The 26,527-nt window shown below is 37.2% G+C and overlaps 1 protein-coding gene across 3 annotated transcripts in view; it reads right to left on the reverse strand.

The window, feature by feature from the left end:
* Positions 1-26,527, reverse strand: part of USH2A (usherin) — a 389,400-nt gene that overhangs the window by 62,588 nt on the left and 300,285 nt on the right. For all 3 annotated transcript variants that reach the window (XM_075412995.1, XM_075412994.1, XM_075412996.1), the window contains 9 exons: positions 21,639-21,862; positions 19,099-19,309; positions 18,502-18,699; positions 17,741-17,895; positions 15,742-15,940; positions 9,409-9,516; positions 8,686-8,869; positions 7,849-8,006; positions 420-578 (listed from right to left, as the gene is read on the reverse strand). In XM_075412995.1, coding sequence (XP_075269110.1) covers positions 420-578; positions 7,849-8,006; positions 8,686-8,869; positions 9,409-9,516; positions 15,742-15,940; positions 17,741-17,895; positions 18,502-18,699; positions 19,099-19,309; positions 21,639-21,862 — 1,596 coding nt within the window. The remainder of the gene's footprint in view (positions 1-419; positions 579-7,848; positions 8,007-8,685; positions 8,870-9,408; positions 9,517-15,741; positions 15,941-17,740; positions 17,896-18,501; positions 18,700-19,098; positions 19,310-21,638; positions 21,863-26,527) is intronic.

Raw genomic sequence — 26,527 nt, forward strand, 5'->3', positions numbered from 1 at the left:
AGTGTCATTTTAGAAAGACTTCTTTCAATAGGATTTTGAAAATTTCCAGTAAAGGAATTCTGTAATATTTGGGCTCTTCTCTCCTGTTTTTACGATTACCACTTCTTGTAGGTGAACAGTTACAGGACTGATTTTGTTCTGTATGCACGTTTTCAAAAATCATTAAGCTATTTGTGAAGAACTTTTACTAAAATGGCACATCTTATTTAAAATACATTTTAAAATCTCCATTTAAATTATTCATGATATATCATGGAGAAATATTTAACACTTCATTCAGTGCTAGGCTTACTTTTTACAAGGTAAACATTTGACTCCAATGTAGGAATAACATTTTATCTGTTTTGCTGAGTTGAATCTGTCTGGAAAATCCACATTCCCTCCCAGTCAAAGAGGTGAGTCTTCTAAAATCATCTTACCATTCTGACAGGCTTGTATTCTTATCTCATACAGGGTGTAGGGATCTAGGCCATCAACAAAAGCAAAATGTGCATGTCCTACTGGCTTCACCAGTAGAGTGGGACTGCTCGCGTTTAGTAAGATGTTGTATTCCAAAGGCACATTGACAATGAATATCCCTGTTGTGAAACAGAGAAGAACCAGTGATTATCTGAAATACTAACAACAGTGTAGGACACTTCAAAGAGGCCTTCATCATATGCAATTTTAAATGTAAGCCCCCTCTGGAGGTCTTACCTACTGCCTCTTTTGGAAACTACAGCCATTTAAATATAAACTGAAACAGATCCATCTGCAGATCACAACTGGAAGACAGACATTACAGTTCTTAGCTAAAAATCAAAATTCAATTCAGTCAATGCCTGTGTTGGAATTGCTACTTCTGGGAAGAGTGACCTTATGATTGAGAACCAGGCAGCTTCTGTTTTTTTATTTTTGAGGGGAAATGGCTACTAAGCACTGCTGTTTGAATATAGAGTCATGTGATCAAAAAAGTGAATTGCCACCATTCAGCAAATCATCCCTTTTTAGCCCGCAGCAGTAGCTGAGTGTAGGTTCTTAGCCTGCTTTACCAGTAAAGTAGAACACACTAGCCTGAACCAAGAAACGTATCATTTCAACTGATATAAAAACAAACTGCCAATTTTTAGTTTTTGTTATAGAAAAAAGATCTCAGTTTTTACTATTTTCTTTTAATTCAGATATTTCCCCCCATCTGTTCCTTTTCCCATGCTGTCAATTCCTAATTTTCTAGCTGTTGAGAAGCTGAAAAATCAGTTTCTCCATGAGAGCAAACTACGCTGTATGCTATCCCCTCAGAATGATTGGCAGAGGTTCCTGGACCTTCTCTTATTTCCTCCCATATGACTTCTCAAGGAGTTTTTTTGTTTGTTTTGGTTTTGTTTTGTAATTAGGAAATGGGCTGTAAGCTTTTTATTTTTTGTCCACTATACACTGTTCTATGCAGACAGCAGCAATTTCATAAAACCAAGAGAATAACCGAAGAACAGTGTCTGTTAAGTGTGTTTCCTTCATTCTGCAGTCATGTAAGGCACAATCTTAAGAACAAACCAAGCACAAAGTAGACAAGGTACCTTTCTGAAATGAGTCAAGCTGCATCTGATCAGTAAGAGTGCATTTCTCTTTCAACACAGCACCTACTTTAGATATCACAGAGATGTCTTTGTGATTGCAGCAAGAACCAGATGCCTATGAGCAGTTCTGAGACTTGTCCAGATCCTGAGAATCTTTCTATTTGTAACTCTGGAAAACAACTCCATTCTTTGTCCTAATTGTGGCTTTGGTCCTTTTCTGATGAAGTATCTGCATTGACACTATTACCCTGAAGTTACAAAGAGTGTTTTTTTCCACTGTTGTGAATCTTTCAGATGGATTTTTTTTTTAGATAAGTAAGTATGTGAATACGCACATTAACTAAAAAAAAAAAAAAAAAAGTTTACAAGAAATCAGAGAGATTTCAGGTTTCTTTGTGGCACTATAAACAACTGATGTACTTTAAAAGATCAGGAAAATCTTTGAAATACCAAGTTTTTACAATTCTCAGAAGAAAAAGAGGACATAAAAATCCCATCGAAATAAGATGCTGCTGCCTCACTAGATGCTAGACAAAGGAAATGCCATTTCATTAAAAAGTTGAAAAAATAGCCCTGAAGTGGAGGCATGACTTCAATCTTACTCAACTGCTCAGCTTACAGGAAGAAAAAAAGATGCTTTTATTAGTCACTGGAAGAGGTGAAAGGAGAAGGAGACAGAAAGTGCAGAAATCCCACTGTAAAATTTTCCTTTTTCAGTGTAAAAGTTTCAAGGAAAGCACCAAGATCTAACAATTAAGAATGGAATAATAGAAATACAACTTTTAAAGTTGTGCAGGATGTTGCAGAGTAAACCTCTGAGAGGTGATCTTGAAATACACAGCTTCTGCAACAAAGAAATTTTTGTCTGTGATATATGGAAGATGAAATGCTCCAGAAGAGTACACTTGAGTGTGCATTGTATAATTACACCAGCAATTAAAGATATATTATTGCAGCTAAACTACCCTTTTTTTTCTTTCTTTTTTTTTTTTTTTTCCAATAATTGCAGTGCCTGTAAAGGACACAACAGAAGATCCCAAAGTAAGAGCTTGAAATGGTAGACAGCAAATCAAATAGAAATCTTTTTTTAATCTTGCAGTTAAGGTCCCCGTCTTCTCCAGTCCTGACAACAGACCAGATATTTCAGCCAGAAAAACCCACTATCTTACAGAAGTGACACATAATTCACTTTTGTGCATCTGATCAGTGTGTTTATTCTGGGCAAAATTCACCAGAAACCGTTGAAACTGGTACTATTCAGAATGCTTGATTTCCCAAGGAAGATTAAATACAAACAAGGACAGCTGAATCCAGCCATCAGTATGCAGCGAAGGACATTTATTTTAAAATAATTGACCTATCCACGTCCAACATTCAGTCTATATCTCAGCAGAAATGCTAAAAAAAACCAAAAACCAAAACCAACAACCAAAACCCAAGATCTTCAAATTCTGTCAAATGTTGCAATATATCAGAAATGATACCAATAATAAATATGGTCAGAAAAGAAAATATTCTCTGGAAGTGAATGTGAAATTTTTAATAAAACTAAGTAAACATCCTGAAAATTTCCAATGCCCAATGGAAATCCTTCTACAATTTAATTAAATTAATTGAATGCTAAGATCAAATGATCACTTTATGATCTGAAAAATAAAAAAAATATGCTCATACAACACAGAAACTTATAAAAAAATCCTCTCTTCCAGAATAGCTTTCAGCATCTGCAGCCAGTCTGAAACTACTGCCTTCTGTGCTCTGATGACTGAAGGAAACGAAATGGGCATATTTGTTAAAGTCAGCTGGGAAACCACACGACTTGGTTAGTTCCAGAGTTCATAAATTTATGTCAGAATAAAAGGAACCATGAAAGCACAAGTGAACCAATTTACCCTAAGTGCAAATGGCAGTTTTGTTATTTGGTGTCAAAGCTACCATGAGCACAATGACAACCTGCCATAACACATTTTCATGTTCACTAAAGAACAAGGATTTAGTTGGTTAATATTCCCAGCAATACTCTTTTTCATAATTTACAACAACTAGATGCTGATAGGTTATTTAACATTTATGAAGTTAAGATGTAATCAGAAAAACCCTGATTATCTTTACAAATAAAAAAGTCAAATTATTCCACTTTTTTTCTCTGCGATTTCATTTCACAGCAGGTACGCATTTTGCACTGGGACAAGTCAATCAAACTAAACCTTGGGGTTTTTTTGTGGGCATATTTGGATAACGTTTAATCGACAATTCTGTGCAAAACTCTGCAAATTATGTTTGACGGCTCTGTGTACTTCAAAACTAGGGTAGTTCATAACAGAATTTGTAGCACAAGACGCTTAGAACTAGGGGAAAGAAGCCACAGTCTGTCTTACAGACTGGTCACCAAAAATCTATTTTAAGTCAGTTGCTGAAAAATTGTTTAATATGATGTGAAACCCAATCACAATTAAAGCAAAACAGTTGAACTGTTTCACTTATAGTGAACAAATACTAAAATAAGAATATCATATCTTTTATTTAAAAACAAGGAAGAGTAAAGTTATATTTTAATACTTAATTTCGCAAAGTAAAACAATTTGTTTGGCTTCTTGAGGTTAAGTATTTACATTGTTTCAAATATCCAGATATCTCATTCTGGCTCTATCAAGTACTCTCAGCAAGACTCCAAAGACAGTAACAGCTGGAGATGCTGACTGCTTTCAAGACACAGAAGTTTGGACATTGAGCTTAAAAAATTTGTCCTGTAGCAATGTGGAGCAAACAATCGTTTACATGAGAAAACAAAAATGAGGAAATGTAACATCGGCCTAGCAAGAATCAGAACAATTTATTGGGCCACCAATAAAGGAGAAACCAGGTTAGCTGAGGTAGCTACGAGACAAAGCTAAGAGACAAATAAATGTCATTTGAATACCATATTTGATCCCTAGAAGAATAAAGTAGGAATTCAGACATGTTGCAGAACTTCCATTCTAATTGATCAGCAAACCCAGAGGTGGATGAAGTAGAGTGTTACAACATGATGAAAGAAGAAATTTTAATCCAGATGATCATTAACGTATGAAGCAAGTAACCTAGGAGCAGAGGAAAGGATCCTGTTTCTTTTGAGCATTCATGGTATCACCAGCGACTGAACATGTCTAGACAAATCAGGCCTGCAGTGAGGACCAGTGGGGTTCTCAATGAGTTGAAATGCAGGGTGACTACCTGCCTACCCATCAATAACTTTTATGGATATGCCTTGGGAGAATTATGTGGCGGAATTTTTTTTCCATTCAGCTTTTCTGCTTCCATCCACGGCACTAATAGTTGTTCCATAATAATTGTAACATATCCTTCCGTAGCGTATCAGTGAAATGTACCATACCTTTGAGGTCTGTGCACTGAGGCAATGCAACACAAGATAATGGGATACCTATTTCAGAAAATAAAGTCCTATTTTCCATAGTGAGTGAGGTGTGTCAAATATTTTTTTCTGAATCTGTCACTTTAACCACTACTCGGCCACCTTGCTATTTAGCCAAGTCAGGAGTTTTGAAATGCTACATATCTACAACGTCATAAGATTTATGTACATTACAGATGTTGAAACACTGTAATTAAAGCCATCCAAAAGGAAGGTCCATCTAATATAATGCCCATAATTAATCCTGAGGGTGACTATTTGATCGAAATTTATTACAGCAGATAAGAAGATACAATGCCAAAATATCCCTGATATCCACAAACAGGAAGACACTATGACTGACTACCCTCTCATCAAAACTTGGTTAATAAAAAGCACTTTTTTCATGGAGACTATACCAATTAAAACAACTGTCTTGTCCAAAAGTGATTACTAAGACTCAATCCTTACAATAGAAGCTGCATTCTGGATTTATATGGGAAACCTGTATTATCTCAATATAGACTATTGTGAAAAAAAGGAATAATAGACAGAGAAAAATAGATCAGAAAAAAAAAAATTATACTCTATGCACAATGACATAAATAAGGATAAAAAGTTGTAGACTCTGCAGGCTAATCCTACCAAGCTGGAGATGTAGGTGGCCCCGGAGTTCTGCATGCACAGGACCTGTTAGTGGCATGTATGCCATTCCAGAAGACCAGAACCTCCAAAATAGACCTCCACCTGCATCTCCCACAGTCTTACTCTTTGGAAAAAATGCTAGGAGCACAAAGGTCGTAGAATGAGCATGAAGCAGGATTATGAAGGGTCAAGAATGAATTTCCTAGTTTCTGCATATACCTGTTCTTCCGCACACAGGGTTTCTTTTAGCAGCATTTAATAACATTGCTCTGCTGTTAGAACTCCCCATTCCTGTAAGAACGATCAGCTAGTGGCCCCAAGGTGCTAAATAAAAGGACCAGCAAGTTTTCCTTTCCTGTCTATCCAGCCGGGGCACTGTATGAAAAACAATCCATTGTTCATACTTAAAAATGTGAAACAGGAAGGCAGAGAGGAAGGGACTGAGTCACCAAATATCTGTGAAAGTGTAGTAAGTGTTCAAGGTGTGTCCGAGCATCTGGTAAGCAGGACACATGCCTTCCCCTGGCTAAGGAGAATAATCCCTACAGCCGTGTGAATACATCAACCCTGCATCCTCTACAGAGCCATAATGTCTAGCCTCCTCACCCCCCTGATTGTACGGTTTCAGGAATACATGAACCTTTGTATGCACAATCGCAACTGCAACATAACCAAATGCACTATACAGAGCCTCATTCTCCTTCCAGGCTTGTAACCTACTGCAAGTAACAGGTATTCGAGCAGCTGGAAAAGGTCTAGAACAACAATGACAAGCTTTTCTGGGAAGCACCCCACTATTCACAAGCCTATGCTTTTCCAGTATATTCTTATGTTTTAAATCTATTTATAATGTTGCTGAATATTTTGCACCTTAAAATATATCTATTTTCAAAACTATAATATAGCATGAGTCACTTTCCAATAAAACCAACTGTAGATTATATGCCATTCGAATTCACCTGCCTTCTGTTGCTGGGTTCTAAATCCTTTCAGGCAGTAGGGGGAAAGGTATAATTTAAGATTTTAATCTTTTTCATATATTATAGCATTTCTATAATGGATTTTGTGCTTCTGAAAACTAAAAGATTGACAGCTCAGGGTATTATAGATTTATTAATCATTGCTTAAATGGGTAGGGTGAATGCTGCTAAGCACTGTCACAATACTTGTGATCCCAGCCTTGAAGGCAAAATACATTTTCTAGGTGACTTTATTTTTAATGCCAATTGACTCTATTGTGAGTACTATGCAAAGAAAGAACATCTTAAATAATTAGGAAGAGGACACATCCAAAAATTCCCTGCGTTCATTGATAAAACATATATTGTTGTTACTGCAATATGCAAACATCTGAAGTTTCTTAAAAAAATTGACCTCATTTTAACAACAACAAAAAATATATATAGAAGCTGGAAAACACCTCGCTGGAGATGAACTACATTAGACAGAAAATTGTTAATTTACAATGCTCTCACTGTCCCACAATAACTACAGCACATTTTTATAGCATCAGTAAAGTACACCAGTCACTTAAGCTATGATCTACATTAATGAAATAGAGCAGTCTCTCATATAAAAAAATGCTATTATTAAATTATTCCTTCTTAGCGTACCTCTGTAGCAAGCCAAGACAACCTGGTGATGTTCAGGAGAAAAGCAACAAGAGGAAAAATATTTCTGGGCCTTTGGTGACCCACTCTCCTGCAAGGTAACATGTCCACATAACACTATGGTGCTTTAGCAAATAAAATTTACTCAATCAGATCAAAGCTAGGGCAGGATCTCCATGTCACACTCTTACACCTTTTGTTAAAGGAGCTCAACATTGCATACCGGCAGGACAACTGGACATTTTAATTGCCAGGATAATTCAAGATATCATCAACTCAAAAGGTTGGCAGGTTTCCCTATCGATAACACAGGTTGGTCTGAACAGAAGGAGAAACTTATTTTCAGCGTAATTGTTTTTTTTTTTCCTTAATACTGGCACTCAATAGCAGTTTACAAGATCAAATTAACATATGGATTTTTGATCAGCTAATCCCCACAATACCCATGTCAAATATATAGGTCAATATTATTAAAATAACATGTCTCTAGGAAACAGCAGCTTTAGATACTGGTTATTTAAGTCACACAAAAGCTAAAAGCAAATATGAAGAATAAAAATATCAGAATGATTCAGCTGCCTGTCTGAATATACTAATTTTTCCACTCTTTCATTTTGCTACAAAGTACTACATAGAAATACATTTTTACCTGGCACGTCCCAAGCTAGAAATATAGAATATGCATCAATTACTGTGACATTATATGGGACATGAATTTTCTCTGGTGTTCCTACTGGTGTTTGTATAACATATTTATCACTAGTATTGCTGCCGCCCCAAGTGCTGGCTTCCAGCTGGTAAACATATCTGCGTAAACACAAAAAGATCAGTAGAACTACAGTTAGAAGCTTTAGGTATATCAGTAATAGAACATTCCTATTTTCACCAATTTAAAGTGAATAGATCATACAAAGAGTATTAAAATACTGCATTACTGAAGATTTTCACCGTTTTCTTAATGTGAGAAAAGTAACTATCTACTTATCATAATAATAATTTTAATACTAAAATTCACATTAGCTTACATAAGAGAGAGAGAGTCAAAACCAGTTTCAGAATGGCCTCTCTAAAAATATCAGCAGCTGCTACTTTTGAGCTAGTATGTTCAATATGCACAGAAACATTATAAATCATGTGCAGAACTGTCTGCCATATAAAGACTTCCGTTTTTCCAATAATATTCCATGAGGGGAAAAAAACAACCAACGAGCCACAAACAGCCACCCAAGGAAAAAAAAAAAAGCCTCCCTCTCTTTGAATCAGAATGACCTGTTGTCATAAAAGGAGAAAAAGTCCATTGATTAAGGCTTTCCAACATCTGGAAGCCTCCTAAAAGTGCTCTTCCAATTTTTCAGTAATTAAGTAATATTGTAAGAGATTTTTCTTTTCTTAAAAGAGTAGCATACATTTAGTACATTTCAAAAGCACACATACATATGTTCTGAACACCTTTCACATATTACCAGAGCTCTTTAACACACCTTACCTACTGTTAGGCTGCAGGTTAACATCTGTGAAATTCAGATCTGCACTGCCACCCAGGAAAATCTGTTCTCCATCACGAAATAATCGATACTGAGTAATGAGTCCATTGGGTTTCTCTGGTTCACTCCAGTAGATTTCCACTTCTGTTGAGCTGACTATGATATGATGAGGTTTTGGCCATACCCCTATTAACATCACAACGACACTATTTTAATTTTATGACAGAAACATAAAGGTTTTTTTTTTCCCTTTCCCACAGTTTGTGCTGCTGCTTTCAGCAATGTAATGAAAGCGTAAAACATGGCCAGAAAGAATGACAGAATTTAATGCACTTCCTGTATTTATCCTACATCAAATGCAACCAACTAGACAAGGTACAGATTAATGGAAAGCAAGGCCAGAGGCTGCAGCCTGTATGTGCTCAGCTGTCTCTGTGTATTTATTTGTGCTTTAAAAAATATGCATCTGCTAATTCTAAGCTAGCTAGCTTAAAGATGAACTTGGGGAAATTGTGACAAAAAGAAAGCAGAAATGCAGTGCCAGGCAGTCAGTATAAAGAGTGTATTAAGATACAAATATTCTGAGAGATGGATTCTCTTGTGTAAATTTACATATGATATTCTGATGGATGATAGTGGAGTTTTGTACCTCGTTAAACCACCAGAAAATACAAGCCCATGTGACCGTCGTTTTGCAGTTCTTTAAGAATGTCTTTTTCCCTTACCATGCGGAGCAGCTTGCAAAGTTTGACCTGAAAGTGGTTGGCTGGAAGCACATCCAGCAGATGTGCATGCAGTTAGCATGAAGCTGTAATTAGTGTATGGCTGCAGACCTAGAAAGAGCAAACAGAAGTTACACTGAGATATTGACATCAGGCAGCCCAAGAATTGTATCACTACCTGGAAAGCTACTGGACTGAAAGTTAACTTTTAGTATTTTTGGCAAATGTAAAATATGAACCATTCTAATTTAACATCTGAATAATACTGACATGGTGAATTCTTCCTAATTTAGTTATATATCCTCTACTAGTTTAAAAGATGACAAAACAATTCACATTGAATGTGTGTCTATGCTGCAATGGATCTGTGGATGCCCCTCATACAGATATACCTGAATTAGCTCCAAATCAATTAACTTAGATGGCACTTGAAGCATAGTAACAACTCAGCCCAGATTACCATCTGAAAATTTACCCGGTCTCTAAGGTGTGTTTCATTAGTTTTTAACCTATGCTTCTGCCTGTACAAGATGGTTAAAAATTAACTGGAAGGCAGCTAAACATTCTTGGCACAGTCGTGATCTCCATCACTGGTAATGGACATAGAAGTTCATAGATGTCCAAGAGTTAAGCACCTGAAAGTGTAATTGCTTAGAGTTCTGGACTTGAAAAGCTGAAGAGCCTATAATGTTTTGAAAATTTATTACAAATATATTTGCAACAATAAGAAAAGATAACATAATACTCTCTTACTTGAACATGAAATCTTATATTATATTGCAAACAAGTCCAAAGATACTCTGCTCTTGCCTCCTTCCCAGCTTCTATTTGTTCAATATTTTTCCCTATTTTTTTCTATTTGTTACAAGATTTTACTATAAATGCTAAAAAGCAGTTAGAAATAGGATTAACAATCAAGCCCTCTCCATTACAAGATATTAATTTTAGTTACCAGCGATTTTTTAAAAACTATTTTTTCAGCTCAGACCTTCTATGCTGGACATCTCTGAATGAAGCTAAAAGAGAATGTATTGCTTTGCCCTTTCCTTGGAAATTTTCAAACATCCTTGTGCCGTGTGTCAATGACTTCAGATTTGACATCAAGTTGCCTGCAGCTTAAGAATTTGACTTTAGGGCTCCTCATAAAATTGTACCCAAAATTTGGCTAAGATACTAAGCTTTTAAAATAGCCACTTCTGCACACCCATTAAAGGCTTCTTACAGTTAAATCGTTAAAGCTGCAGACCTCTGTGCGCCTGTCTTGAGCACCTCAGAGCTCAGCTTTAAGGGCTGATCAGGCTGCCTCACAGAGCATGCTCCAGCCCAGGTTACAGGGTCTTTGCTAAGCTACACTTTTCGGTATTTCTCAAAAGTATACCTTAAAAATGATATTACATACACTGAAAACCTCTCACACCCGTTTTCAAGGACCCTCTTGTTAACACCTCACAATACATTAAAAAAACCTCCCGTTCTTGAATGCAAAGGGGACAAACAGCTCAAAAAGAAGCAGCAAGTTATACACAAAAACTGTGTGAAAACACTAAGACTGCAAAACTGAACACTCATAAACTCGGAAATCCCAGGGTTAGGGCACTGTATGATACGAATCGATCCCTTTTACATACAGGCTCTGTAGCAGAGTCCTATCTAAAATTCTCCCCAGTGTGTGGTCTCTGGCCTGCCTAATTGTATGTAATTGAAGACTTTTTTTGTAGTGCCCATCCCTAGAGCATACAGTTGCTTTACTAACACCAACTAGCTGAGCATTGCAAATGGCTTAATGCAGTACCAGAAGTACTAAAAAAAAACAAACCAAAACACTTCTCTCTCCCTCAGAAACAAGATGCAGACACAAAGAGACTGAGAAACGAAAACGTCCCTGGACCTGCCAGGAGGCCATTTGGGATGCCTGGGACCTGGCTGTCAGAGTACCTGGTGTTATCTTTGCATATCCAAGCACAACCCCTGGTGCCTTCAGCTGCAGCTCCGAAAGCTCAGGAATGAGCAATTCGGGCCCCAGGTCTTGGGCAGGATGTCCGGAAAATAAGACACAGCTGTGACAAGCTGTGAAAACTTGAGATGTGTCTCCCTCAGTACCACAGCCTGAACCGAAATAAATGCCCTGTAGAGCCAGGACAGAAGCCAACCGCCTCGATCCAGAGACTGTCTCTCCTCCAGCCTGTCCCACACTTCATTCACTGTAGCTTTCTAATTCGGCATCCCACGGGGTTTATAAGAGCAGCCAAGGCCTGTCCCGCTGCCCCAGCTGAGGAACGGGGCAGGCTGGGGGCAGCCCCAGCCCCAGCGCGTCCCTGCGGCTGGGTGTGGGCTGAGACGTGGGCCCGCGGGTGGCCTTTATTTACTTCTTTATTTTAATTCCTCGCCGGAAGAGACATAGCTTGTGGACTGAATGAGGCAGTAACCCCACGCACAAATGACTACGCTACTGTGTCACGCAGACTGCTTGTGGGAAAAAGGCTGAATTAGGATTACACAGGTCAATTCATAAGTATTCTACAGGTCAATTTTTAAGTGCTTAGCTTTGTGACCTTACTAACGTACTTTTGATGTAGCTCATGTGCCTAACCGTAATTACTTCAAGAACAATGCAATTCTGTGACAAGAAAAAAAGTCTGGGCAAGATTTTTGTTTATAAACAAATCCTTGCCTGCAGCCATTACAAAGATACTTTAATTAAAATATATTACAAACAGAGATAAAGAATAAGCAACGATTATGTAGAAAGGTAAAATACCGAATGGAAGATACGCAGGCTGCTTACAAATCGAACAAGACGTGAAGGAGAGAAAATAAAGAGATGACTCAGAGGGACAGCCCTGCCTGTAACCTAATCATGAACTGGAGGAGAAGAAAAATCATCTGAACGCTGCGTATAAAAATAAGAAGGGAGAAAATGACAGTTGCAGAGTAGAGAGAGGCAAAGGCATGGAGGAAAGCCAAGTATTTAACATTTCAGGATAGAAAAGATTACTGTGGCAACAAATTACTTGAATTCCCCTAAAGGGAGTCATGTTCACTTTTAAAGGAAACATGCATAATAAAGCAATACTCATTTACAACTACACTTTAAAGAGAAAAATGGGCATTAAAAAGAGAGCACATGATTTCACTAAATTTATTGGTGAAATTCTGATACCTGAAACCTCTAGTCATACACGGAGCAGCCATAGCAGATTTTTATCTAGCTTATTAAAGCTTTGCATTAAACGCCTTGTATTATGTATGTTTTGGAAAGCTCTGTGCAAATCTATGTATGTGATTAATAATAAAAACAACAAGTAAGATAATCTTGAGCGTAAACGGCATTTTGCTTTTCCAATGTCTCTATTTGATTGTTCACTAGAGGATACTTCTCCCCTCCTTTCCTTTTTTTGGTCTATTATTGTGGGGGGTTTTAATTTATTTCTTTTTTAACTTCACAGTCTATTTCTTTACTGCAGCATTTTTCATTCGCCAGAAGGCTGTGAAACAGTGCTTTTTTAAGAATGCATTCTTCTATTAGCCAAATCAATTCCTTCTGACACTGTTTGTCTCCATTTGTGGGTATGGCTCCAGCAAGATCAGTAACTAGCTCCTAGGCTAACACTCCTGGGCCCTGCCGTGGCAATTTTACTCAGGAGGATGTCAGATTGCTGACCACAGCCTCACACAGCCCCTCTACCCCCAAGAGTTTCTTTTAGATAAATATTACTAATGATTCAGTGCTGCGTAGAGATAGAGTTGACCAGTGACAAAATTTCTGTATCTCTTCAGTTTTCACTACCGTGAAATGGAGAATATGCTCAGATGAAAGAATTTCAAACCATTCGGTCATAAGATATTTCTTAGTATTGTTTCTTTTGCCGAAATAAACATCAATGATCTTGCTTGGCTTTTATCTGAAAATGATTGATCCTACAAATTCTTGATAAAGCCTCTCACTTGGGATATTATCCTTAGTGTACTAAAAAGGGAGAGTTGAGAAGAATCTTTGCTATAAACCCACCTGCTGCTGCTGAAGAGGGCACTCTTAGCTTGCTTTTACAATTCCCCTAATTATTTTCTTCAGTCTTACCCTCTGCCTGGCCCCCACTGTGAAGCATTAGCAGGCCCATTTGTAAAGTAGTAGTAACACAAAGTGAAACAATGCCATAACTGTCATCCAAATTGTTCTGTACAGGGTAGTGGAAGTGTTCAGTAATAAATGATATAAAAAGGTCTTTTATTGACAAGCTGCCATGTGCTGTTTGCATTAGAGAATATGAGAAGATGATGGCTGCTGCCCCTAGGTCCCAATGGCATTCAACTCAGTGAGATAGCAGAAAATGCTTCAGTTTGCTTAAAGCATTGATAACACCTCTAAATAATTAACTGAGGACTTCCTGTCTTCAATTACTTAATGCTTTTTTTAACATCTTGAGAGGATTATAAGCAATTTATGGATTTCACATGATGAGCACATTCACCGCTATTCCCATAAAGCATTTGTGGGATCATGTTGCCAAAGCTTTGATGTAATTAAAAATAAGCAGCAAGACAATGGTGCAGCGGCAAGGTAGCTAGCCTTCTCATCTGTTATTTGCAAGACCTTAGATTCAAAGTCTCAAGAAATATTTGTGCTGCAGCTTCATTAATGTTCAACTGTTGCTCAGTGAAAAGCAGACAGTTTTTGAAAAAAAAAAAAAAGAAAAAAAGGAAGATGAGAAAATCAAAACATACATCCACAGGGAATAAGAAAACAGTTCAAACATTTGAGATTATGTATGGAAAAAAATTTATTGTTTTACCTTATTCTTTTAATTTAGAGAGCAATAATTATCCACATTGCTTAATCACCGCCATGAATTCCACATTATTACCTAATGAAGCTCCCACAGAAAACAGCACAAGATTTGACTATGGCTGTCAGGAGTAACGATCACCTATTTCACTCCTGGCTTAACATAGCAGTATTGGACAGTGGCTTAACGGAACAGGCACACAAAAGGAAAAAAGATCCCTATTTCTCAGAGGGTAATTTCATTTCCTCTCCTTTCCAACTGGTAAGAAAAACAGTGTTGTTTGCGTTAAAATCTCCATTACTCTGGAGGTATAACTGCCTTTTGGGAAGGAAGTGGGAGCATGAGAAGTATTTTTCAAATGGGTTTGATAAATCATTCCTTGTGTGTAGGTGCCTTTACAGTATAAACTTACAACAGCAATTCTAAAACACGTACCACCAACTGGCATACTCCAGTTAATATCTCGTATCCAGAAGCACTGAATATGGAGACAGGCGTAATATACATTTGATGAATTTCACACTTGAGCATGATATTGTCAAAGAGGAACAGCAATCCTTTACTCCTCTGTAAGTGAGTACAGCAAGGATGAACTCTTTTAAAGCACCAAGGGATCCACTCTGACTCAGGACTCATGCTTTGAGGGCTGGCTGAGAGTGCAATGTACGCTGTATAGGTTTTATACGCCTTAAGTCAACTTCTACTCTTTGGGTGGCTATCAAATGGTGTGTATAACATATGAATCTCTGAGTTTCCTACTTGGGAGGGGGAGGGGAAGGAAAAAACAATGTATTTATGAATTCCTAAAAATCATAGATACAAGAATTTGATGAGCAACCTGAGGTCAAAGAGTGAAAAAAGATATCCCAGAATGTTTATGTTCCCCTTTTGTGTTCAATAGAAACATTGCTAAGAATAATTTTGCTTCAGTGCAACATTCAAATATAATTAAAAATTGAATATGTGAAAATAATACATTTGTGGTCTGAGTCAAATCTTCCTCCAAAATCCCTTGAGCAATCTTCTTTCAGATACATGCACACTAGTGAAATTTCACCAACTACTTAGAAAATGTCTATAAGCAATACACAAGATTATAAATAAAATCCAGGATCTTTCCCTTTCTATCTCCCTTTCCTTTTTTATTATCTCAGGCAAAAAGTACTGGGTCCTTCTTGCTCCTACACTGCTGCACAGTCACAGTAGTGCTAGTAGACTTCAGCTGCAGTACTGTATATCAATGAAGGTAAAAGAGTTGAATCTGTGTGAAGAGATGGCAAGCCTACACAGACATCGAGCACACCACAAGCACGCATCCTGAATTGAGTTGGATAGATTTATTTTAAAAATTTGATAATAAATCTATTAATATCGTAACAAACAGCAGCCAGCCAAAAACAAAAGAGATGGAAAAATATAAATTTAAGATATGTAATGATAAAACTTTCTAAACTGCACAGTACTAGGCATTTAGAAGTTACTGACAAGTAGCATTTTTAATATGGTGATACTCTCTTGACAGGACATTAGCCTGAGAGCTCTGCCTCCTTACCTGATACTGTGTGCTGCATTCTGCTTGCAGTGTCAGTGTATATAAGTCCTTTCCCTACTTGACTGATCTGGTACTCTCTGATGATACCATTTGGTTTCTTGGGTGCAATCCAGCTTAAATGTAATGTTGTTGAGTTCAAAGCACTGATGTTTGGTGGCTGAACACTCTCTGGGACTCCTTGAACAGTGACTGCAACTACCTGAAGACATATGAATTAAACAGCAATTTAATGTAATAGTACACTAGATACCATGATCAATGAGAATGTCACTTTTGTTTTAAAATGTTGTTTGGCCTGGCATATCATTACCAAGGGTCTGGAGAACTAGTTACTTTTTCCTCCTTTTTCACAATGAAATCTGACCTTGAATACATTACATAAGTCTATGTCTACAATTTATCACAACAGGTTCACCACGTTTCAGCTGCAGTGTATAGCACAGGGTGAAACAACAAAGACTGTATTGCTTGAAAACTCTTGATAACTCTCTTCCATATGGTTTGTCAGTGTCTCTGCATTTTAACTGCCTGATTTCATATATTTTAAGCACCAGTAAACATGGGGCTAAGCCTCCATATATCCCATGCAATCTGAACTCTGTTGTAGTTATTTGCAACTCCATATTTTTGTATGGAAACCAAAGATTTTGAAAGATAGAATAACTTTGCACTTGTTAAGTTCTTTCTACAGAAAAAAAAAAAAAGAAAAAGGAAAAAGCTAATTTTCTATTGACACACCTCTACCATCTCTAACAGAGGCAGTTCCAAATTACACTGGCTTAATAAGTGAGTCAGACCCTTTTCTCTTCGAGAATCACTTTTCTTTTTCTGTTATTACCACTATAAAGTATTTATATTATGCTGTAAATATAAAATGTGCCCTCTGTAATATATTGTCTTAGTGCATTTGGTGGAATCAGTCCCTACTTGCAGACTTCAGTGTTTGCAACAGTAAACTCCTTAATTACAGACAAGTGAAATAAGCAGGATTTATTAGCTCAGGCCGATAGTTGCAGCCACAGTGCCTACATAGCTTCCAGACCACAGCTCTGTGTGCAGGTAGAGGACTATGTGCCTGTCTCCACCCCTCTGCATCAGTGTTTCTTTTGTAATACTTCTGGTTGAGATTTGCATGAATAAGAAAACATTTAGACACCTGAAAAAAAAGTCCCCCTTTCAACCCCATAGATGTTATAATTACAAAGCACAGTCATTATTTCCCGCCTCTGCTCCACAGACCTCAAGCTTGCAGTCCTAGAAATTCACTTTCATAGAGGCAAGGATATTCTTGTGAAAAAGAGGTCACTTAAGAAATAGTTTTTCTAAATGATGAATAAGGCTGGTACTTTGCAGAACAGAAACTAGAGCTGGTTAAATAGCAATGCCGGTGAAAGGTATCTGTGATTCAAAGCGATACGAGAGGAAATGAAGCAGTGATAAAGGGAGGGAAGAGATTAAAACTGAACCAGAGGCAGGTTGTACACAAAGGGAATGTAAAGCCTGAAGCAGGTGTAGACATGGAAAGCCACTGAAGGGTAATATTGTGGAAGGAGGCTCTAAGAAGGTTGTTGAACAAATTGATAGTCTAGAGCTAAAGCAGATAAACTAAGAAATACCAAGGAAGAAGAGGCTATAGACCTCCCAGTGAGAAGTGAAGATTTAATTTCAAGGCTTAGAGAAAGTGCATTTTAATATTCCTTACTCTATTCTATCATGTGCAGCTTTCTCTTTAAAAAGCACCAGTTCCTACAGTGCAATTTCAGCTTTGCCAAGACTGAGATACTGCTTGCTTCTTCCGCTTGCTTGTATCAGCCTTAGGTTCCAAATAATCACCTCTCAGTAGTTGAATCCAAATAAGATTATTGATGTTTCTCACTTGCTTACTCAATAATCATCACTTCTGCAAATTACACCTTTCGAAAAGCATTTTTATGTTACCACACTGGCTGATAAAATTCTGGCACCAGTTCACCAGTTCTGTAAAGACCAATTTACTAACCTTGCTGCTGTCGGCGCAACCAACAACAGTGCAGGCTCGCAGCTGGTATGAATATTCTTGGTATGGCTGGACACCACTTGTGTCTGTGAAGCTCATTTCTGCTCCTCTAAAACGCTCAATTCCGTTTCGGAGAATGATGTAGTGAATAATAAGACCTATTGCAGAAAGAAAGTTTTCCCTTTTGTTAGCTGAGAAATCCGGTGTGATGGTATACTATAACAACCTACTCTGCACACAGAAAATATTAAATGAAATCTCTAGGTGGCCACTGTAACAGAGAATCATCTTGTTTAAATGGCTAATGTCAATTACCAGCTACTCTCCACTACATCAACACCTCAGTATTTCTCAATTATTATTTAGGAGAACTGTTCCAAGTTTTCTCACTGTTTGAAAATCGCAGGCAAGGTTTCCTGAAAGAAACATGAGTATCACCCTCTCCCCACCCCCCCAAATCCCCAAATATTTTGTAACGTGATAGAGATTTTCTGATCATATTTGCCAATTACTATTACAACTGTTCTCAAAAGAGGCTTCTGGCCACTTCTTAGAGATATACTAAATTGTCTTCTGTGAAGTTAAGACTCTACTCTTATTCGGAATGAAAATGCAAAATTTTCAAATTCTAAAGCAAATTCTTCTTGCAGAGTTTAGGAATATGTATATTTCAGTGTCAGTGATCTATCAAGAAATGTTTTGGGATTTTGGAATGCTGTCAGTTGAATGATAGAACATACTCTTTTTTAAACATATATCAATACCATTTGGTTGAAGTGGTTCCTCCCAGTTTAGAAGTATCACGTCTTCCCGATTATCCACTTTGGCCCATTTTGGTGGACTTACACCCTGTGGCACATCTTGCTTAGTGACAGCTCTGCTAGCTTCACTGAAGCCTCTTCCATAGCTATTCCAAGCAGCCACTCTGTACTCATACGTGATAAAAGGTTCGAGGTTCAGGTCTAGAAATAGAAAGTTATGTATGGATCATCTCAGTCTTATCAAAATACAAAATTTTCTTTTTTTTTTTTTTTCCTCTGCCTATGGTACTACTCCTGTGTTTAAAGACAGATACATATAGAAGTTGTTCGTTTAGTCAGGGCCACTTTCTATGTAGCAATACTTCTACCAACTTTTGTGAAAGAAGGTTTAGACCTTCTATAGTCACTGAACTTCTTGCTACTCATTTCATTTCCCTGAAGATACTGTCCTGACTCAAAGGTTAATTCTTAAAGAATGCTACTTCACTACAATTGCTTCATATTTAATTATAATACTTGACAGCATTCAGGACATCTTTTTCTCCAGAGTGATTTAAATACACTAGCAAATCACCAACCTGATATGTCACTTTTCCTTACCTGTAAATGAATACTGATTTGGACTTCCTGTGTAGACAGTCTCCTCCTCAGCTGGACACACACCTTCCTTTATCTCCTTTTCTGTAGCACTCTGTGAACCTTTTATCCATGCACAGATTTTCTCCTTAGGATTGAAGTCACACTTTCCACAGTGGGCTGTTGCCTCCATAGATAAAGGGCAAAGGATGTTAGCCTTGCATTCTTCTTTTACCTAAAAAATATACGTCCAATTTTAATATATTTACCACATCTTTGTTTCTTCACAAATGCTTCCATTAGTATTTCTCCGTCTTTATGCAACATACAAATCAAGCAACCACATTGAGTATGTTGATATTTCTAGCATATGGGAACCTCTTTCAGTCTTTGGCCTGTCTGCTGTCTTTGGTCATTTTAACGCTTTTATAATCCTTTCTAAAAGAAACAGGTTTTTTGCAGGGTCCTTGCATTAAAACATCACAAATGTTAACCCCTGGAAGCCCACATGGCTGGGTTTGTTGAAAGTAGAAGAGTCTATAGTCAAATGAGAACAGCATTTTATCTAAGAATTTGAACATTCTTGTCCTGCAAAGACCAATATCCCATGGCAAATCAGTAGCAAATTCCCAGACCCTCACACAGCTTGCTGCACAAGGGGACTCTATGCAATTCCTCGGCAGCTGTGAAGGCTGAGAACTCTATCCATGGGCGCTACAAACTGGATCCTCGACCGCATCCTTCCTAAACAGTTTTGCTGCAGTAAGAGGACCTCTGCAAATGTTGATGTGGATATAAGATTTAACCCATAAAGAAAAAATCACAGAAATAGAAATATACACTGAACATTCAGAAGTTTCCATTAAAATTCATGAAATAGTATTTTTGCCAAACTGTAAGCTATAGAGCAATAACTCTCATAAAATACAGGTTGTTGCAGAAAGAAATGTACTGCAATATTTGCTACAAATATTTCTGCCCATTAGGCTACAAACTTTAGAAGGAAAATCAAACAGATTACGTCTAGTGCTTCCTTAATTTACCTATCAAAATTTACTTGTTAGCTGATTGTGAACTTCAACTAAATTAATTTCCCATCACAGCTAAATTAATTTCCCAAACTTGGCACTTTCATAAAAATTACACTGTGATAAATATCAATACAAGATGTAGACTATAGACCAATTGGATTCACACAAAGCAGCTCCAGAATATGTCTCACTACACCAGTCCTTTGAATGTTAGTAAATCTATACATGTCAGAAAGCCAGCACTGCTACTCTTTTCTACTGCGGGTAAGTGAAATACAAAGCGCTTCCTTTGTTTATACATTATACCTAAGGCACAGATTTTGCATGTTATCTACCAGAATTCGTTAACCTATTCTCAGCCATTGTATACTCCTCAACAATGTATTAAAGAATTGTAGCTGAATCATCACAACACATGGATTTTCTCTAGAAGAAAATTATTCAGTCTGAAAATGAAATGACATGAAAACCTTGACATGAAAAGGAGAAGATGGAAGAAATATTTGTGTATGAACTTAGTAGATGAACGGATACAGGAACACCTGTATGTGGCAGGATGGGGTCTCTTTTTCTTTTTACTTTAGTGATAAATTCCACAATATCTACTTGATTTCCATACTGTAGAATTCACAGTATCCAACCCTCTTTCTTTCTCTCACCTATTTTCTCCCTCTCTCTGTACATATAAACATAAACATAAATATAAATAGAAGAATATACATGCACATAAACAAGGTTTCCGTCCTTTGAAATGTTAATTTCCTTAAACAAAAATTTTAATAAGAGTTGACAATATTTTTACAGCTTACGTATAACACCAAGATACTAATTCTTGAAGATTTCTACTGAATTCAATTGGAGTTGCAAGACTTTGCAACTTTGAAAGTTTGGGCAGATTATCTCATGCTGATACCTACAGTCACTGGCCACTCTTAGAAAAGATGGAATTAAACTTTATGGTGCTTAGTTCACTCTTACATTAAACCAGAGTGAAAATGAACTGTGTAATTCATAAGGCATGAAAGCCATCAAAAATATAATATTCTCTTTGATCAGGATTAAGTCCATCAAGAAAATATCGATTGCTTTATTTTTATTTGTATTTTTTGGGGGAGGTTGGGAAATCTATGTCACCCTGGCTGCCCAAATTGAAATGTAATAGTATTTTTATACTTCAGAACTGGCCACTTCAATTTTGATTTCCACTTAAGGAACATCATCAGGAACAGTGGTCACAGAATGGAAACTGGCTATACATGCCAGTCTTGTTAGTATGCCAGCTTTTAGCCACTGTACTAATCTGAAGTGCTGGGCAACACTTCACAGAGGCAGCTAATCATTATTAATTCCTTTAGAATTCATTGCAATAACATCAATCATGGTGAACTCATTTGGTATTAATATGGATGTAATGTGAAAATGAATAATGCACACAAGAGTTTTTATATTCCTATTTTAGAAAAATAGTTATGAACAGTGTATTTCTCCTTCCGTCGTCAAATCAGAGCTACCGAGAGATTTTCTATCAATTACCTTCATCATCATTCCAGCTGAAATCTTGTCAGAGCAAACATATTTCAAAGGATTATATCCAACTCCATTACAGCATTCTTCGCTCTTTGGAATAAGTTCAGTCTCACAGCACTTTACTGGCACTTGGTCATTCTTTCTAACATGTGCTAGGGACTCACCACTGGAACCTGAGCAGCATATGGTATCTGACATGTTCACATACTCCTGCCCACAACAGAACATCCCTGAAAAGAATGAATAAAAAAATATATCTGAATATGAAATGTAAGAAAATATATGAATAGATAAAGAAAGGAGAAAGCTCAGAATGCAATAAATCTTGGCATAAAACCATCAGTAGCTGGAATTACACAGATTTAGCTAAAGCGAGATTAAATTGGAACGTGAGGTGACTGAAGTAAGTGTCCTGACTTCTAGACCTTACTGAAAACAATCAAGAATTAGAGGAATAAACAGGGATCCCCTACAATCAACTTACACCATTGCTGAACTTTTGTAGGTACCTTTGCTACGAAATACTGTACCAAGGTACTGTGCACAGCAGGTCGAAGACAGACTGGATGAAAATTTCCTGTAGAATGTAGAAATTGAGAAAGCTTCTTCATTTACTTTCCTGTCAGGTCTTATTCATCCCCCCTTACATGGGCAATCTTCCAATAGAGCATCTTAGCATTCCAGAATGTTCCACAGTACATTTTGTGCTTTGAAGTGGGGGTTCATACTAGGTACATAGAACTAAAGGGGTGACTTGCCAAACACCCACAATGAAGCTTCAATCATCTAACAGGAAGAAATACTCTTTAAGAAGTTAATATTTAAATATAATTTGCATTTCTATAGTGGAATTGATAAGCTGCCAAAATTAATTCCACACCTTCTTCTATTTTTAATAATTTTGTTGTAAAATTAAAAACTCTTCATAACCAGTGTGATTTGCCATATATTCACATGAAGTATTCTGTAACTACGAAATACCAATATTGAAGCCCACACCATTTGAAGAAAGGGGTAAATTTTAACTGTGAATCAAATGCTACAAACACCTCTATAATTGGCAATGAAATAAATGTTATTACTAATTCAGCTGGAAAGATTTCACACTGCCACATCTACAAAGTAATTTGTATTTAACATAATTTCTGTAGTACGTGGACATTTAAAACACATGCAAAAGTGGCCACTTTTCTCCCTGTCATTTATTGCAGCAAAACTCTCTTAGGAAGTCATACATAATGAAAATTACTCTTTAAGGGTATGATCCTGCTAAAGCATTCAGAGCATTTCATTCCAGTCACTGGAATGACTCAAAATGGTGACATAACTTGCATACTTTACCTATTTTCTGGGCTGGTTCCATTCACAGAAATCAAAGTGTGATCACCAGCTCTCCAAGAGGTAAATATTTCCTCCTGTTCACACCCTTTTTCCAGCTTCTCCTCAGATTCTACCAATTTTAAGTAGAGAATTAACGCAGAAAATGACTCAATTCAATACTAATAAGCAACTCAGCCTCAAGGGACTTTTGACAGGCAAACTGAAATTTTGATAATGAACTGTTTTTCTATTGAAACAAACAAGACTGTATTCTTTTACTGTGAACCTCATCTTTGTTTAACTGAATTGAATTTTTCAGCCAAGATTTCACTCATATAACAAGAAGTGACTCCCTTTCTAGTTTCTTTGGTAAACCATTACTTCTTTAATTATTATCAACCTTGTTCCAGTGTGATAAATTGCTAATTACTTAATACCCTAATCAGCGTTCATTCTTTGCACAGATAAACTGTGACAGCGCCATTAATTTAAATAGTAATTTCACTTAATGGCCAGAACGGCACACCAGATTTTTATGCAGCATTTTCTGAAGACTGCATCCATCACTGCAATATTCTGACATAAAGATGTCTGACGTGCACTAACTCACTTAGGGAGAGCAGATGTTGCAGAGCAGAGTTTGGTAGTAATTCCCATAGTGCATCACTTCAGCATGAATGAGCTGCAAAGGCAGAGGTAGACAAGCTTCTGAAACTGCATTGCATAGCCTCTGACCTTTGCTTAATTTATCACATGTAGCACTTGACTCCTGAACCTTGACAGCTCAAATGTACAATTCTAAATATGCTCCAAGAAAAACAAAATAGGACCATGTAATATTGACGGATTGATTTGCCTTCTAAAAATCACTTTGTTCAGTTGCTTAGGGATCCAGAAATTCCTCTAAACCCTTGCTGAATTCAGCAGAATACCAACATGCAAACAATTCGTTTGTAAATCAGTTCGAATGTGTGTGTCACGCTTTATATATTTATGTTTCATAGGTACACAATGCATTACAGCAAAAAGAAAATCCATGGGCTGGAAAAGACACTTCTTGATAACAGTGATTTCTGTCAACAATTATTTCACATTCATCCCTAGCAACTGAAAAAATTTACAAACACAGCTGAGTGATGAATTACTAATTTAGTAGGTCTGCAAAACCAACACTTTCAAAAGGGAAAAATGAGTATTAAAAGGCTTAGCCTTTGGAGCCAGAATAGAGGATCAATAAAATACAGAGCCAGTGTACATTGCAAACTACTCCAAAAATCCTTGGCTTACATGTGGATATTGCAACTATTACAGATCAGAAACCACAAGAGTACAAAGCATCCTCTTTCATGAGTCCGGGATATCAGTATAGTGGCATTTTACTAACTTTTTTTTTCTTTTTTTTTTTTTTCCTAAGAGAAAATCCAAGTGTGGTTTTGGCTGGCATTATCCTTCATAGGCAGAAATCGACAACTTTGGACAATGCCATCACAGCAGTGGGGCTCAGGGTGTGTGTGCAGTGGCACCACTGCCAGCCTTTGCCAGTAGATGTCTCTATGGTCACCCCACTGAACAAGGCCAACAAGGGGTGAAAAAATAAAACCTAAGAAAATAGAAATTAAAAAAAAAAAAAAAAAAAGAATGTGACATGGAAAAAACATCTCTTTTTGCACGACAGACTCTTTGGAAAAGGTATACAATGGCAAATCAAAAAGTTCTACTGCTGAAGCCCTTAAACCATATTCAGTGCAAACCTGGGTCTAGATTCTGCAGAAACACACTGGTCATGCAACAATAAGGCTGTGACAGGGCTTGCACTTCTATTCATCATGTTTTCGATGTATGATTTTTTTCAAGGAACTAAAATTCTGAAATAAAAGTTTGGAATTGTCATTATATTTTTAACCTTGGCATTCATTGCCAAATACAAAACAGAGCTTCAGAAGCACTTAGTGTTTTGCATAAAGCCACCCGTTACCTCTTCCCCTTCCAGACAATGAGATCAGCTTTCCAATTACCATATTCTTGCAAAATTCTACTTATCCATTTGCCAATGATAAGTAAATTATGTTTTCATGTGAAAGTAGCTTTTCCATTAGAATCATTCTAATAACAGGGATAGGGAGTAGGTAGATTTTTGTGCCTGGCTTATGCATTTTCATGATGTATTTAGTAAGGCTGAATTACTCTAAGAAATTAAGCAAAAACCTTTGAGCATGATGTATATGATATGATAAGAAACCACAATCTATTCTACGCTTAATGCAAAAGAATACGATCTCTTTCAAACTATGGCGCTAATTCATCTCTCAAACCTGTATTTGTGTTCGGCTGTATGCTGGCTCACAGCAGAAAGTCCTCACAGAAAACCTCCGAACGATGAAGAAGCCACTGTTTTCTTTTTTAATAGCCAAAAAAATGTCATCCTGACCCATTCTCAAGACAAATGGTGTAAATGATAGAGCACTATACGCTAAAAACATTTTTAAAAGAGGGGTATAAGGGTTTTTTAAATATATATATTTAAGGAAAAAAAAAATGTTAAGAATACATATATACTGAAATGAAGAACATAACTTTCATCCCAAGATACCTGTATTACACTCCTACACAACTCATCTGCCCAGAGAGAGCAGTAAAAACATAAACGCTACCCCAGCAGTTCTGTTCCAACAGCATCTGTTAATTCACTCCATTTATAAAATACATATTGACAAAGACAACTGAACTGGGACCAGGGAGATTTGATTTGGTGTGAGAAAGTCAATTCAATGTGATTTTGTTAAAGGGCTCCTGCAGGCAAATAAAAGAGTTTAAGTAATAAAGTACATAAAGAGATGTTTTATGAGCCAGCCCTGTCTTGTGGCAGCCACACAATGCGCAACTATGCAAGAGGGCCTTGTTCAGAGATGATATTGTGAGCCCTGCATAGACGCTGCAGATCAGGCACAAATAGGGATCACAGTGAGGGGGAGCTAAAATCATGCAAGCGGTGCTGTTCACAGCATACACTCCATGAGCCTCTGCTGGAAGGGAAGGATGACACAGAAACCTCAGAAAGCGTTGCAGCGGCTCTTCTGATTAGCCCTTCCTGACAGTCAAGAAAGAACTGGGGTACTTCTCATACCACAGCAGCTGAATAAGCCAATGAGTAAGAAAAATAAACTGAAGACAGAGCTCATTTCTGGGGAAAGGAGTTCAGTCTTCAGATCTGGATTCTCAGTTAAATATGAAGATCCTTGGTTTTACAACTAGAGGCTCAAACTGGCACACATATAGTGAGAGCACTGCATTACTCATCTTTGTATACAAAGCAGAATTGGGTACTAAACCTTCATTATTTCTTTGTTTTGAAACTGGGCTCCTCTTTGAGACTGCAATTGTTTCTGAAGTCTTTTTGTCAGGTTGAGAAAGCCTAAGGCTGTTGGTATGTAATTTGTCTAATAAATGTGGAAAGAAGAGACACATGAAAATACCTGAATAGGTTTTGTAGTAATACCTCCAATCTCTGTCACCAGCTAGTCACAGAGTGTTTTACAGAGAAGTAGGGTTCAGATTGTAACTCTGAGTGATGGAGT

The sequence above is a fragment of the Opisthocomus hoazin genome, chromosome 2, assembly GCF_030867145.1.
Source record: "Opisthocomus hoazin isolate bOpiHoa1 chromosome 2, bOpiHoa1.hap1, whole genome shotgun sequence".
Classification (NCBI taxonomy): domain Eukaryota; kingdom Metazoa; phylum Chordata; class Aves; order Opisthocomiformes; family Opisthocomidae; genus Opisthocomus; species Opisthocomus hoazin.